General features: G+C 37.9%; 1 protein-coding gene across 4 annotated transcripts in view; it reads right to left on the bottom strand.

Annotated features, from left to right (window-relative positions):
• ORC3 (origin recognition complex subunit 3) overlaps window positions 1–13,598 on the bottom strand; it is a 72,490-nt gene that overhangs the window by 50,538 nt on the left and 8,354 nt on the right. For 3 of the 4 annotated variants that reach the window (XM_025383745.1, XM_025383743.1, XM_025383744.1), the window contains exons 3-8: window positions 10,591–10,688; window positions 8,944–9,088; window positions 6,452–6,556; window positions 4,677–4,828; window positions 3,272–3,405; window positions 627–786 (exon numbers count right to left, since the gene is read on the bottom strand). In XM_025383745.1, the coding sequence (XP_025239530.1) occupies window positions 627–786; window positions 3,272–3,405; window positions 4,677–4,828; window positions 6,452–6,556; window positions 8,944–9,088; window positions 10,591–10,688 (794 nt within the window). The remainder of the gene's footprint in view (window positions 1–626; window positions 787–3,271; window positions 3,406–4,676; window positions 4,829–6,451; window positions 6,557–8,943; window positions 9,089–10,590; window positions 10,689–13,598) is intronic. The other variant, XM_025383747.1, reaches the window with a different exon arrangement.

The following is a 13,598-nucleotide window of genomic DNA, read 5'->3' as shown; positions in this document are numbered from 1 at the left end:
AAATGTAAGAGTCAGGCTGGGTGTGGCGGCTCATGCCTGTAATCCCAGCACTTTGGGAGGCCAAGGTGGGTAGATCACTTGAGGTCAGGAGTTCCAGACCAGCCTGGCCAATATGGTACCCTGTGTCTACTAAAAATACAAATTAGCCAGGCGTGGTGGCGCACCACATGTAGTCCCAGCTACTCAGGATGCTGAGGCAGGAGAATCACTTGAACCTGGGAGGCGGAGGTTGCAGTGAGCCAAGCTCGCACCACCACACTCCAGCCTGGGTGACAGAGCTAGGTGCCTTCTCAAAAAAATAAAAATTAGAAAAACTAAAATGTAAGAGTCAAAATATATTGTTACTAGGAAGTCTACAAATTCTGTAAAAATTTACATTATAAACCTATAATTTTTTACTGAGTAAAGATAGAAAGAGATAAGTACAAAAGAGGTAATATACAAAATCACTGTAAAACTATAAAACACTACAAAAATTATTAAGTAAAAATATTAAAGTATGTGAAAGAATATGTTCAATATAGTACTCAGAGTTGTAGGGGCTTATCATTAAGAGTTATCTTAACAAGCTATTATTGGCAGTTTTCTTTTCATCCTATTTCACTGGTAAAACTTATTCTTTTTACCTTATCGAGTACTGTAGTCAGGTGCTCCTTACAAGACAAAGATTGGAACAGTTCTATGCACAATAGAGATGATACTGCATGAGGAAGCAATCGGTGGATGATAATAGGAGATGTGGCAATTCCAAAAATGAGTATTAGTGGAAATTCATGGAGATGATGACTAGTTTTGAAAGAAAGACACGAAAGTGAAATTTATTTAGCAAATGTATTTCAATACATCATATTTCAAGATAAGACAAACTTTATTTTAATGCTTACTTTATAAGACACTATTAAGGATTATCACTGCAAACACTAACATTTTCTAAGTCTTTCACTTTCTTCTTTTAAACAGAAAAATAATTACTTTCCAGACAGTCTAGCTCTGAATTCAATCTCTTAATAAATCCTCTCATTTTATAAATAAGAACAGAGTGGTCCAGAAAGTTTTCCCGAAGATTATACAATCTTTTTTCTTTTTTTTTTTTTGAGATGGAGTCCCGCTCTGTCACCCAGACTGGAGTGCAGTGGTGCAATCTCGGCTCACTACAACCTCCGCCTCCTAGGTTCAAGCAATTCTCCGGCCTCAGCCACCCGAGTAGCTGGGACTACAGGCGCGCGCCACCGTGCCTGGCTAATTTTTTAATTTTAGTGGAGATGGGGTTTCACCATATTGGTCAGGCTGGTCTCAAACTCCTGACCTCATGTGATCCACCTACTTCTGCCTCCCAAAGCACTGGGATTACAGGCGTGAGCCACGGTGCTTGGGCTGAAGATTATACAATCTTAAGTGTTAGAAGAGGTGTTAGATACCATTCAATTTAATCTCTCATTCAAAGTCTGAGCTCTATCTATAGTCTTCCTCACTTTTGATGGCTAAGGTAGTCATTAAGTCTAAGCTCCAAAAGAGCAGAGCTTTTCTGTCACTATTTTGTACTGTGTACTTTCCCAGCATGCTAAGCAGTTCAGTGTTAGCATTAAGAAAAGTCCTAGGATCTGGGCTAGGTGCGATGGTTCATGCCTGTAATCCCAGCATTTTGGGAGACTGAGGCAGGCAGATCTCTTGAGGCCAGGAGTTTGAGACCAGCCTGGGCAACACGGCAAAACCCCATCTCTACAAAAAATACAAAAATTAGCCGGGCATGGCGGCATGTGCCTGTAGTCCTAGCTACTTGGGGAGCTAAGAAGGGAGGACTGTATGAGTTCAGGAGGTGGAGGTTGCACTGAGCTGACATCATGTCACTGCACTCTAGCCTGGGTGACAGAGCCAGACCATCTCAAAAAAAAAAAAAAAAAAAAAAGGAAACTCCTAGGATCTAGAACTCTTAGAATCAATGAGGGAAAAAAGATCCTATCAAAGTAGGAATTTAAAGTACATTAGTAAATTAGCCGGGTGTGGTGGCTCATGTCTGTAATCCTAGCACTTTGGGAGGCCAAAGAAGGTGGATCACCTGAGGTCAGGAGTTTGAGACCAGCCTGGCTAACATGGTGAAACGCTGTCTCTACTAAAAATACAAAAATTAGCTAGGCATGGCAGCGGGCACCTGTAATCCCAGCTACTCAGGAGGCTGAAGCATGAGAATTGCTTGAACCCGGGAGGCAGAGGTGGCAGGGAGTCGAGAACCCGCCACTGCACTCCAGCCTGGGGGATAGAGTGAGACTCCGTCTCCAAAATAAAATAAAAATAAAATAAAGTATACTAGTAAATTATTCAACAAAATATATAGCTTTAGTCAAATGTAGCTATAACTATTAAAGCAAGTTGACATATAGAAGAGGCCAAAATAAATTCCACCCTAAAAAATACACCACAGAAAATGCATGTCACTGGATTTTAAAATTAGGGTTCAATTTCAATTCTGAGTCTCACATGACTGTTTTGAAGATGCAATGCAATCATGAAAATAGTTTCTCACTAGAAATATTACATAAATGTAAGATCATGTTATTTAGAAGACACTTTTGCTTAGTAAAACTGTATGTAACTCACAGCATCTAAGGATGGATGGGTATCAGAAAATAAGACCTAATAAACATTGCAACTTGGCCAGGCACGGTGGCTCACTCCTGTAATCCCAGCACTTTGGGAGGCTGAGGCAGGCAGATCACCTGAGGTCAGGAGTACGAGACCAGCCTCGCCAACATGGTGAAAGTCTGTTTCTACTAAAAATACAAAAATTAGCCAGGTGTGGTGGTGGGTACCTGTAATCCCAGCTACTCAGAAGGCTGAGGCAGGAGAATCACTTGAACCCAGGAGGCGGAGGCTGCAGTGAGCCGAGATCGTACCACTGCACTCCAGCCTGGGTGACAGAGCGAAACTCCATCTCAAAAAAAAAGAAAAAAACAAAAACAAAAACCGCAACTGGACTAGTTTACCTACTTAATGGGTGAGTAAGAGACAGTCAATCTTGGTGAGATAAACCATATTTAACACTGTCTTACCATGTCAATTTAAAACTGGCTAAATGTGCCTTTGATTCTCATTCTTGGCTCAAAAAGCAAATGGAAAATCTGATAGGAGGTCTTTGAATATTCAATTATAAAGAATTTGAATACTTTGATTTTTATCTAGTTGGTATTAAAATGAAGATTATACTTTTCAAGTTAAAAATAATATTTTCTTAAAAAGGGAATTTTTCATAAAAGCCAGGCGATATACCATCTACCTGCTGATGATTATGAAGTCTTGTAGTACTTTTGTAGCAAAGCTTTCCATATCCTTCAAGATAACCACAACAGGAGGAGACAGCCATTGACTAGAAGTAGTCCTCTTTTTGCTTGGCATTTTTGGGTCTGTCTTCTTTTAAACCATTGCAGAAAGAAAGAGTTAAAGGTAAGCCTTACCACCCAAACAATGTTATAATGCCACATGTTGACATATCTCTCTTTAAATTTCACAGTAACACTGTTTTTTTTCCTACCACATGATAAATAGAAACTCAGGTTACTAGAATCTTTCTGTGTCTGACATGGGAATAATAACCAAGAAGAAAAAGGTTCAGTAAAACTCTATAATTCATATGAAATATTTATATTTTCTGCTAAGGAAATGACAGAAAAAAACATGGAAGAAGAGAAAATTTTCTACAAAATTGATTTTTCGATTGGTAGAAAGTTATATTCTGCTTTGCTTTACAGTGAGAACTAGTATTTTTAATGAAAAAAACATAATGCATAGTAGTACTTGCTACTTTGCCACCGTGAAATTTCAAGCCTGAAATGGATACTAGGTATCATCTGGTCCAATCTCAATTTTTAAAAAGATATCTGACACAAACTGAAAGTAGCATTTGATTTCTGGAAAGTCTAAAATTGTGGAGCAAATAAGGTATTCTGGTTAAGTATTAGACATAGTTGAGTCCCTATATAAGGCAAAATGAAACTTCACTTATGATGATTTCAGCAAAAATGTTGATTGGAAAATGTAACCACAGTATTTTTTTTCCCTATACTGTCTGGGTACATAGCACCATAACCTAAGACTATGGTTTTAGGACGCAGTTACCTAGTGTTAACCTAGGTTATTCTTTTTCACCAGACTGTCATGGTAGAATGGAACTTCTTTTTATTTATCTGTTTGTTGAACATACTTTACTTAAAGAGCGCTGATTCCCTAAGAACTCTAAACATAAAACAAATTAGATTTTAGAAAATCCATGATTACTCTTCATTGAACTAAGTTGACAGTGGATACTAGCAGCATGGTTCTATCGGATAAAGCAAACACTGAGGAACCCAAGAGATAATATATTAAAGTTATAGTTATTGTCACAGAGATGGAACCTGCAACAGAGGCAATTCCTGATGCTCTGTTTTTGTCATTAGAGGACATTCTCCCACAAATATGTCCTTGTAAAAACCTAAGCACTTACCAGGAATTAGGCTACATACTAGTAAAAAAGATTTTAAAATTTGAGTAGCATTAGAAAAATAGCTACTTTTAAATTAATACCTAGTGCTGCAGAAGCATATCCTTGTTAGATCAAAACAGTACTATGTCTAATATTATTCCAAGCCACATCAATCATATGTCAGTTTCCTTGGGGGAGAAAATCGTCAGTTTATATCTACCTGTGTGACAGTCATATACCAACTGGAAAGTGAATCCATTGAATAATGTGTTTTTCTTTGGGTGACCTGAACACTTTCCTCCTCTTTGGATTTTATATCTACACAGCAGTCCATCAACTGTGAGACCAACTTTTGCAAAAAATGTTTCATATCTGTGGAATATAAAAAGTAAGAAAGCTTATCTCTGCCTCTTCTATAAATAAAACCAAAGCTCTTGAAACTTCTTGATCAGTATATTACTCTTTTTTGGTAGAATGTGTTTTTTTATACTTACCATCAATATAGCTAATATAACATTTAACATTAACTATTGATGCTCATTAGTAACTGCATTAATTCAGAATAAGACTAGACCAAAGCTTATGCATATCATAATTTTTTTTTTTTTTTTGAGATGTAGTCTCACTCTGTCGCCTAGGCTGGAGTACAGTGGCGGGATCTCGGTTCACTGCAGCCTCCACCTCCCGGGTTCAAGCGATTCTCCTGCCTCAAGCCTCCCCACTAGCTGGGATTACAGGCACATGCCACCATGCCCAGCTAATTTTTGTATTTTTTAGTAGAGACGGGGTTTCACCATGTTGGCCAGGCTGATCTCGAACTCCTCACCTCATGATCTGCCTGCCTCGGCCTCCCAAAGTGCTGGGATTACAGGCATGAACCACCACTCCTGGCCACTTATGTATATTATCTATAATAAAAAGGTCACATAAACAAATGCGTAGACAAGCAAACTGTAAATTTTAGGAATATGTATTTAAATTACACAGAAAAATAAAGTTTTCAAGGTCCCTAAGAAAAATCAAGTGTCCTGTGAATTATTTTACTGATTATAAATCTTTCATATAGCCATTTTTAAAGATGCCCTTAAGGACTTTTACTTAATTTCAATCAGTTTATAAATATGAAAGCAATATAAGCATATAAATCTCTTTTATCAATCTAAATCCAAACAAATTTTACTACATTATGGCCAGGCATGGTGACTCAAGATGTAATCCCAGCACCGTGGGAAGCCGAGGCAGGACTGCTTGAGCCCAGGAGTTCCAGACCAGTCTGGACAACATAGCAAGACCCAATCTCTATAAACAACAACAAACCCCACAATGTAGCTGAGCGTAATGGCATGCACCTGTAGTCCTAGGTACCAGGGAAGCTGAGGTGGGAGAATTGCTTGAGGCCAGGAGTTCAGGGCTGCATTGAGCTATGATCATGCTACTGTAGTACAGCCTAGGCAACACAGTGAGACCCTGTCTCCAAAAAAAAAAAAAAAAAAAGAAAAGGAGTGTGAACACTCTTTATGATTTCATGGGTTCACATGCTCAGGATTAGCTCTGTCAATGGACTATTTTTTACCATGGTGGCTTTTCAAAGCGGGACAATAAGATGATTTATGGCTGAAACATGAGCCCACGTGTCTACTCTCTTTTGAGATGAACAAGAGCTCCTCATTCCCCAATTCTCAGCTTTCCGCCCTAAGTCTTTCTACTTATTAAACGTTTCACTGGGTTAAAGAACGCATCTCGCAAACTGCCTGGACTGCTACCGGCAGTTAAGCTGATAGGGCAGAAATGAGTCAAGAATAAAGACAGCAAAAGGAGGCAGAGTTCTATAATAGTCACAATTACTCTGAGAGGCCCCAAGCCTAACCCTGCCCAAAACATAGCACTGTGCTCTTTCCACCAATAAAAAGGAATAAAGAAAGCCTGAAAAAGAGAGAAAAGGATGAAAGAAGTCTGTAGCATCTCATCAAGGTTATTATGGCATTTATATTTTACCTGGACAATCTTTAGCCTGCAATGAGACTACATATGGTGTGACATTATTCTGAAGGGCCTCTGTTAGACTTCTGAATGTTAAATCATGATCTGTGACATTCACACCTATGAGATAATACATCAATATTATATCACCATTTTTATTAATAATAATTTAATGACAAAAGCTATTGAACATATCAAGCACTCACAAGTAAAAACATTTAAAAAAATGATTAATGACAGAAACCAAGAAAATATACTATATAAATGAGATATCCATTAACAATAGCTATCCAAAGGCATGCATTATATTTGTCAGGGAAGATATTTTGTACAATTCCTCTTTCAAACAAATTACTGGGAGGTGCACTTGAAAACTTTTTTTTTTTGAGACAGAATCTTGCTCTGTCGTCCAGGCTGGAATGCAGCAGCTCAATCTCGGCTAACGGCATCCTTCGTCTCCCAAGTTCAGGTGATTCTCCTGCCTCAGCCTCCTAAGTAGCTGGAATTACAGGTATGTGCCACCACACCAGCTAATTTTTGTAGTTTAGTAGAGACAGGGTTTCACTATGTTGGCCAGCTGGTCTCAAACTCCTGATCTCAAGTGATCCACCTGCCTCAGCCTCCCAACATGCTGGGATCACAGCCGTGAGCCACCGTGCCCAGCCAACCCTTGAAAACATCTTAGAAGTAATTTCATTGCATTGTCAAATTCATAACAAGCTCTTTAAGGAAATTAAAACTAGCCAGGTGCAGTAGCTCACGCCCATAATCCCAGCACTCTGGGAGGATCACTTGAAGCCAGGAGTTCAAGACGGGCCTGGCAAACGTGGTGAGACCCTACCTCTATAAAAGTTTCAAAAAAGTAAAACTATGGGTTCTATTGCTATTTATGGAATCCCTGGTTTTCATTTCTGCAAAGCAGAGTTTCAGGGCACCGCATACAGTTATCAAATTTTTGAGTGAAAAATTTCCCACTACTTTGGAAAAAAAATTCTGTTAACTGGTATCTTCCCTAACATAACCATCTGTGATTTCTAGAAAGTCATTTGGTGCTTAGGCAGATAGCAGCAGCAGTCACTTTCAAACTGCTTAAGAGTTACAGTTGCAAAACTTTCATTGCTTGTAAGAAAAAGAAAAATTTCAGAATCATCCATGCCAGCAATAATAAACCATTTTTTTTTCTAGAGGAGCCAAAGAATAAAAATATTAGCAGACTATTTTTTAAATGGATATTGAAAATAGAAAATATCAAAACTATTCCTAGCATGCATTATGGTCTATGATTATAATAATGCATCCCTGAACAAATTTAGAAGTTCAGTAAAACACTGGTTTATCTTGTCTTTCACTGACTGGCTATAAGCTATTTATTACTAACATTATATTCGTTATATTTATATTATAAAACAATGAACTTGTCTATCACAAACAAGATAATCAACAATGTGTTTAACTAGAAAAATGTTCTCCTCAGACCATGCTTTTAAAACATTCTTTCCATTAGCTTGGTACAAGTGGGCCATCACTGGGCCTCAGTTTTTCATCAAATGGGAGAGTTTTTAGATGTTGCATTGTAAAGCTGGTCCACAGTATCATAAAAATAATTCCCTTGAGTCTTATGAGTGTGGTCCTGGGACTAGCAATATGGGCATCAGCTGGTATCCTGTCAGAAATGTAAAATTTCAGGCCTCACCCCAGACCCATTAACCAAAATCTACATTTTAATATGATCCCTGGAGGTTATTTGTGGGTACATTAAAGTTGAGAATTAATTCCTTATCTCAGAGCTAACTAGCATAACAAATCTTGAATAAATTGAAGCAGAAATTAAGAGCATGTTTGGAATCCAAATAAATTCAACTTTGTTTTCAAAGGGAATGAAGAAAATTTGCTAACATTACAAAGAAATTTTTCCCATTGTGCTGGAATCCAAATGTTTGGTAAAGATGAGATATTAATGATGGCTATTTAAGTACTTAATTTACAACCTGCAACTTGAAAGCAATTTATGTGCAATTCATCCAAACACCTCCTTGTAGGTAATTAATATGAATATAATGAAAAAATCTAAGATTGAAAAACTATGCACAGGAAAATAAAATTAAGGTCACAGAGTAATTCCATTGAAGATATGATTTTAAAAAGTCTGAAAACCAAATCTACTAACACTGGTAGTTTCTTTATTACCAAATCTCATATACTCTTGTATCTATAAAGAAAGAGTAAAACAAATGTATTTTCCCTTCTGACCAAAAGTTGAGGAGAACATTAGCTAGATAAATTCCTTTTAATTTACAAACATATGACCATCTGTAAAGATATAAGGAATTTTTATTGGTTTTTGAAAATACGTAAAATAAACTATAGTTGGTTTAATTGTACAAATAAAAGAGACAAAACAGGCTCATCAAAACAGGTCCTTCCACTACTCTCAACAATAAAAAAAAAAATTAAAAACACACAAAATACACAGAGATGCATGCATGAACAAACATACGCATATATACCAAGAACAAGAGCAGCAGTTGGAATTTCTCTGAGTTTTATTTGACCAGCCAAGTCTCTTGAATTCTTCTGGAATGCAGAATGAGATTTTTGCAGAAATTCAATTAGACTGTCAAACAAGTTTTTATTTAATTCCTCTTGTAGTCGCTACAAAGAACATACAAAAACGTATTAGAAATAATAATCTGATGTCTTTCCTGGTTTTGGAAAGAAAATTGTCATGGATTCAATGATGCAAAATGATCAAAAGATGAACCTAATTAAAAAATGTTTTTTCCTTAAATCTCTAGTAATTAGTGCTTTGGGTTCCTCCATTAAAAATTCCCTCTCAAGCCTGGTCAACATAGTGAAACCTCACTTTTACAGATAAAAAGACAAATTAGCTGGGTGTAATGGTGCATGTCTGTGGTCCCAGCTGCTTGGGAAGCTGAGGTGAGAGGGTCACTTGAGCCTGGAAGGTCAAGGCTACAGTAAGCTATGATCATGCCACTGCACTCCAGCCTGGGTGACAGAGCAAGACCTTGTCTCAAAAATATATATATATATATTTACATATATTCATATATTATATATACTATTACATAATATATATGCTATATATTTATATATTTTATATATATGACTTAACGTCTCATATATATGACATTAAAAGGTTTGGATTTCATCCTATGGGGAGTACCACTGAAGGGATGTGAAGTAAAGACATAATTGGATCAGGGTTAAGAAGGGTTAATCTGACAACAGGGTTGGAGGGGTTGCCTGGAATTGGGCTGCATTTGCCTTGAAGAGGGTCTTTTCTAATTTGGCCAGTGGTGTCAGGGATGCCAGTTAGGAGGGTATTATGATGATCCAGATTAAGAAATGAAGAGAACCTAAACTGGAAACCACAAACTCAAATACCTTGAAGGATCACATGGAATACAAGAATGAGCAAAGCCACTGGGTGTAAATCAGTAAGGACTGGTAGATGGCAGTAATAAATTGGAGAGTACATAACCTTCCCAAAGGCAATTAAAACCAAAACTACGACACTGTGTTGACAACAACAACAACAACAAAAATAAGCTATCAGCCTGAAATGCTGGCCCTAGAGCTACCAATTTGCTATAGTGAAGAAATTTTTTCAGAGCTGGAATATAAAGATGAGAAAGTGAAGGAGTTTAGAAACAGCTTGATTTCACAGTTGTATACCTGAACGGATAATTTAAGAGCATCACCATTTGAAATCTCCTTGCCTTAACAGCTATCATAAACATCTGTTTCACTCACAAGAAATAGGATTTTTTGTTTTTGTTTTTGAGACAAGGTCTCTCTCTGTTGCCCAGGCTGGAGTGCAGTGGTACTATGTCTGCTCACTACAACCTCCACCTCCCAGGCTTAAGTGATCCTCCCAACTTAGGCTCCTGAGTAGTGGAATTACAAGTGCACACTACCACGCCCAGCTAGTTTTTGCAGATTTTGTAGAGACAGGGTTTCACCAACTTGCCCAGGCTGGATTATGGTTGTTTTTTTAAGGATACACAGGTTATGCTTGACCAATACTTCCTGTATTTCATCAATACTCTTGTAAACTGGTGGAAAGGAAGATGAGAGGTAACAAAAATGAGACTTAGGGTGTTACAGAAAAGTTATTAAAAAAAAGTATTCACCTCATTTTCAGATTTCATCTGCTGCCAAATCAACTGATAGGTTTCGAATCGAAGCTTACTGTCCTCAGGTTCATTTTTCCCTTTGTTAAAATAGTCCTCTAAAAACAGAAAGAAATAAGTCAGTTTCTTTTTTCCTATAATAGCATAAGTTATAGATCTTACGTGCAAAGTTACACAGTAAGTGACAGAAGTGGAATTTTTTCATTTTTTGAAGACGGAGTCTCACTCTGTTGCCCAGGCTGGAGTGCAGTGGCACGATGTTGGTTCACCGCAACCTCTGCCTCCTGGGTTCAAGTGATTCTCTCCTGCCTCAGCCTCCCGAGCAGCTGTGACTACAGGCGCGTGCCACCACGCCCAGTTAATTTTGTATTTTTAGTAGAGATGGGGTTTCACCATGTTGGCCAGGCTGGTCTCAAACTCCTGACCTCAAGTGATCTGCCCGCCTTGGCCTCCCAAAGTACTGGCTCACACCACTGCTGGTGTGAGCCACTGCACCTGGCCTTAATTTTTTTTTATATTCATCAAAAATATATATTTGGGGACAGATAACATTCAATATCCTCTGTATTTCATTTTATTTATAATCTTTTATTTTTACCATATTAATTGTATATTTAAGATTAAAAATTTCAATCTTTCTACTGTATTTCTATCATTTGCTTTTGAATTTCTAACAGTTTTTATTAAGTGATTTTTTGCTTTGAGTTATATACATTTAATAATGTTTTCATTATTTGCTGTTATTCTACAACCTTGTATACTTTGCTTCATAATTTGCTTTGAACTCTACTCTACTGAATGACTTACTACTACTATTCTTATATTTTTGTTCCACTGACATAGTTTACTCCAGTCTTTCATTTATTCTGTCTGTATATTTTTATATCCTTTTCGAATGTTTTCTCCAAATGGTTAGCTATTTGTGAAAATACCATTTATTGCCTGGCTTTCAAACTTTTCAAACTATGATCCACATTAAGGAATACATTTTACATCATAACCTAACACAATACACATGAACAAAAACACTCACCCTTATTACGTAATAGCAAATGTTTTCTTTCCTGTTTTATGTAAGTATAATCATAGTCCACTAAATTGATTTCATAACTCACACACGGATTACGACATTTGGTTTGAAAAACTCTCATTTATTGTACAATCCATTCTTCTCCCACTGATTTGACATGCCCTTATAGTCTAAATACTTATATATACTTTGAACTATTTTTGAACTTTTTATTTTGTTCTACTGAATCCAGCCCTATTCCCTTACCAGTCCTGAACTGTTTAAATTATTATGGGTTTGTATGTTGTACATTTTAGCATCAAATACATTCAGGTCTTCCTCCCACTGCCCCCAAACATTGTTATTCTTTTTCAAAAAAATTTAAGCCATTTCTTCAAATTAATTTTACAGTAATCCGGTCACTTCTCAAAACTAGTTGTATTGGTATTTGACTAGATAAAATAAAATTCAGATTGATTTGGGGAAAAATAACATCTTTAATATGTTAAGAAATCCCCAACGCCTGTATCATAGGTCTCTTCTTTTAATCAAATATTTTAATGTTAACTGAGAGTTTTGAATAGAAATTCACTTAATTTTAAGGAACTACTTTCCTAATCACGGTTAACTCAGAATTTTTTTTTTTTTTTTTTTTTGAAACGGAGTCTCGCTGTGTCGCCCAGGCTGGAGTGCAGTGGCCGGATCTCAGCTCACTGCAAGCTCCGCCTCCCGGGTTTACGCCATTCTCCTGCCTCAGCCTCCCGAGTAGCTGGGACTACAGGCGCCCGCCACCTCGCCCAGCTAGTTTTTTTGTACTTTTTAGTAGAGACGGGGTTTCACCGTGTTCGCCAGGATGGTCTCGATCTCCTGACCTCGTGATCCACCCGTCTCGGCCTCCCAAAGTGCTGGGATTACAGGCTTGAGCCACCGCGCCCGGCCAACTCAGAATTTTTAGGAACTATTGATTTTTAATTTTATCAAAAGCCTTAGAATACATCTAAGTCATTGTATGGTAAAGTGGCAGACAAGGTTATAGAATTAAAATGCCAACAAAAAAAGAAAGCAAGGAGACACTATTATTATTATTACTATTATTTGAGACAGGGTCTCCCTCTGTTGCCCAGATTAGAGTGCAGTAGTGAGATCTCAGCTTACTGCAACCTTCACCTCCCAAGTCCAAGTGATTCTCCTGCCTCAGCCTCCAGAGTAGCTGGGACTACAGGCGCCCGGGGCCATGTCTGGCTAATTATTGTATTTTTAGCAGAGACGGGGTTTCACCACCTTGGCCAGGCTGGTCTTGAACACCTGACCTCAAGTGATCCACCTGCCCTGGCCTCCCAAAGTGCTGGGATTACAGGCATGCATCACCCCACCCAGCCAGAAGACACTATTATTAAGAGACAAAGCAGGCCAGCACGGTGGCATATGCCTGTAATTCCAGCACTTTAGGAGGCCAAGGTGGGCAGTTTACAAGCTCAGGAATTCGAGACCAGCCTGGCCAATATGGTGAAACCCCGTCTCTGCTAAAAATACTAAAATTAGCCAGGTATGGTGGCGTGCACCTGTAGTCCCAGCTACTTGGGAGGCTGACACAGGAGAATCACCTGAACCTGGGAGGCAGAGGTTGCAGTGAGCCGAAATTGCGCCACTACACTCCAGCCTGGGTGACAGAGCGAAAACCTGTCTCTAAATAAATAAATAAATAAGAGACAAAGCAGAACAAGGAAGCTTTAAAAAGAACAAAAATAGTCACTTTACATTAATAGGTAAAATCATACTGTAACACGAAAGTGGCAAATCAAGACACAATTTTTATGTGCAGAATAATGCCACATCAAAATATACATGAAAAACCTCTTAGAAACTGGGAAACACAGCAGTAGGATACTTTAAACTGTTACCATGATTTCTCTCAGTCTGTTACAGAGCAGGTAGGTAAATTTAAAAACTACACTGAAGAATATAAGCTCTCACTGTTGCCAGGTTTCTACTTGCCTCG

Source organism: Theropithecus gelada, chromosome 4, assembly GCF_003255815.1.
Source record: "Theropithecus gelada isolate Dixy chromosome 4, Tgel_1.0, whole genome shotgun sequence".
In the NCBI taxonomy this organism is placed as follows: domain Eukaryota; kingdom Metazoa; phylum Chordata; class Mammalia; order Primates; family Cercopithecidae; genus Theropithecus; species Theropithecus gelada.
Note: the sequence above shows the minus strand (reverse complement) of the source record. Positions and strands in the feature narration are given on the sequence as shown.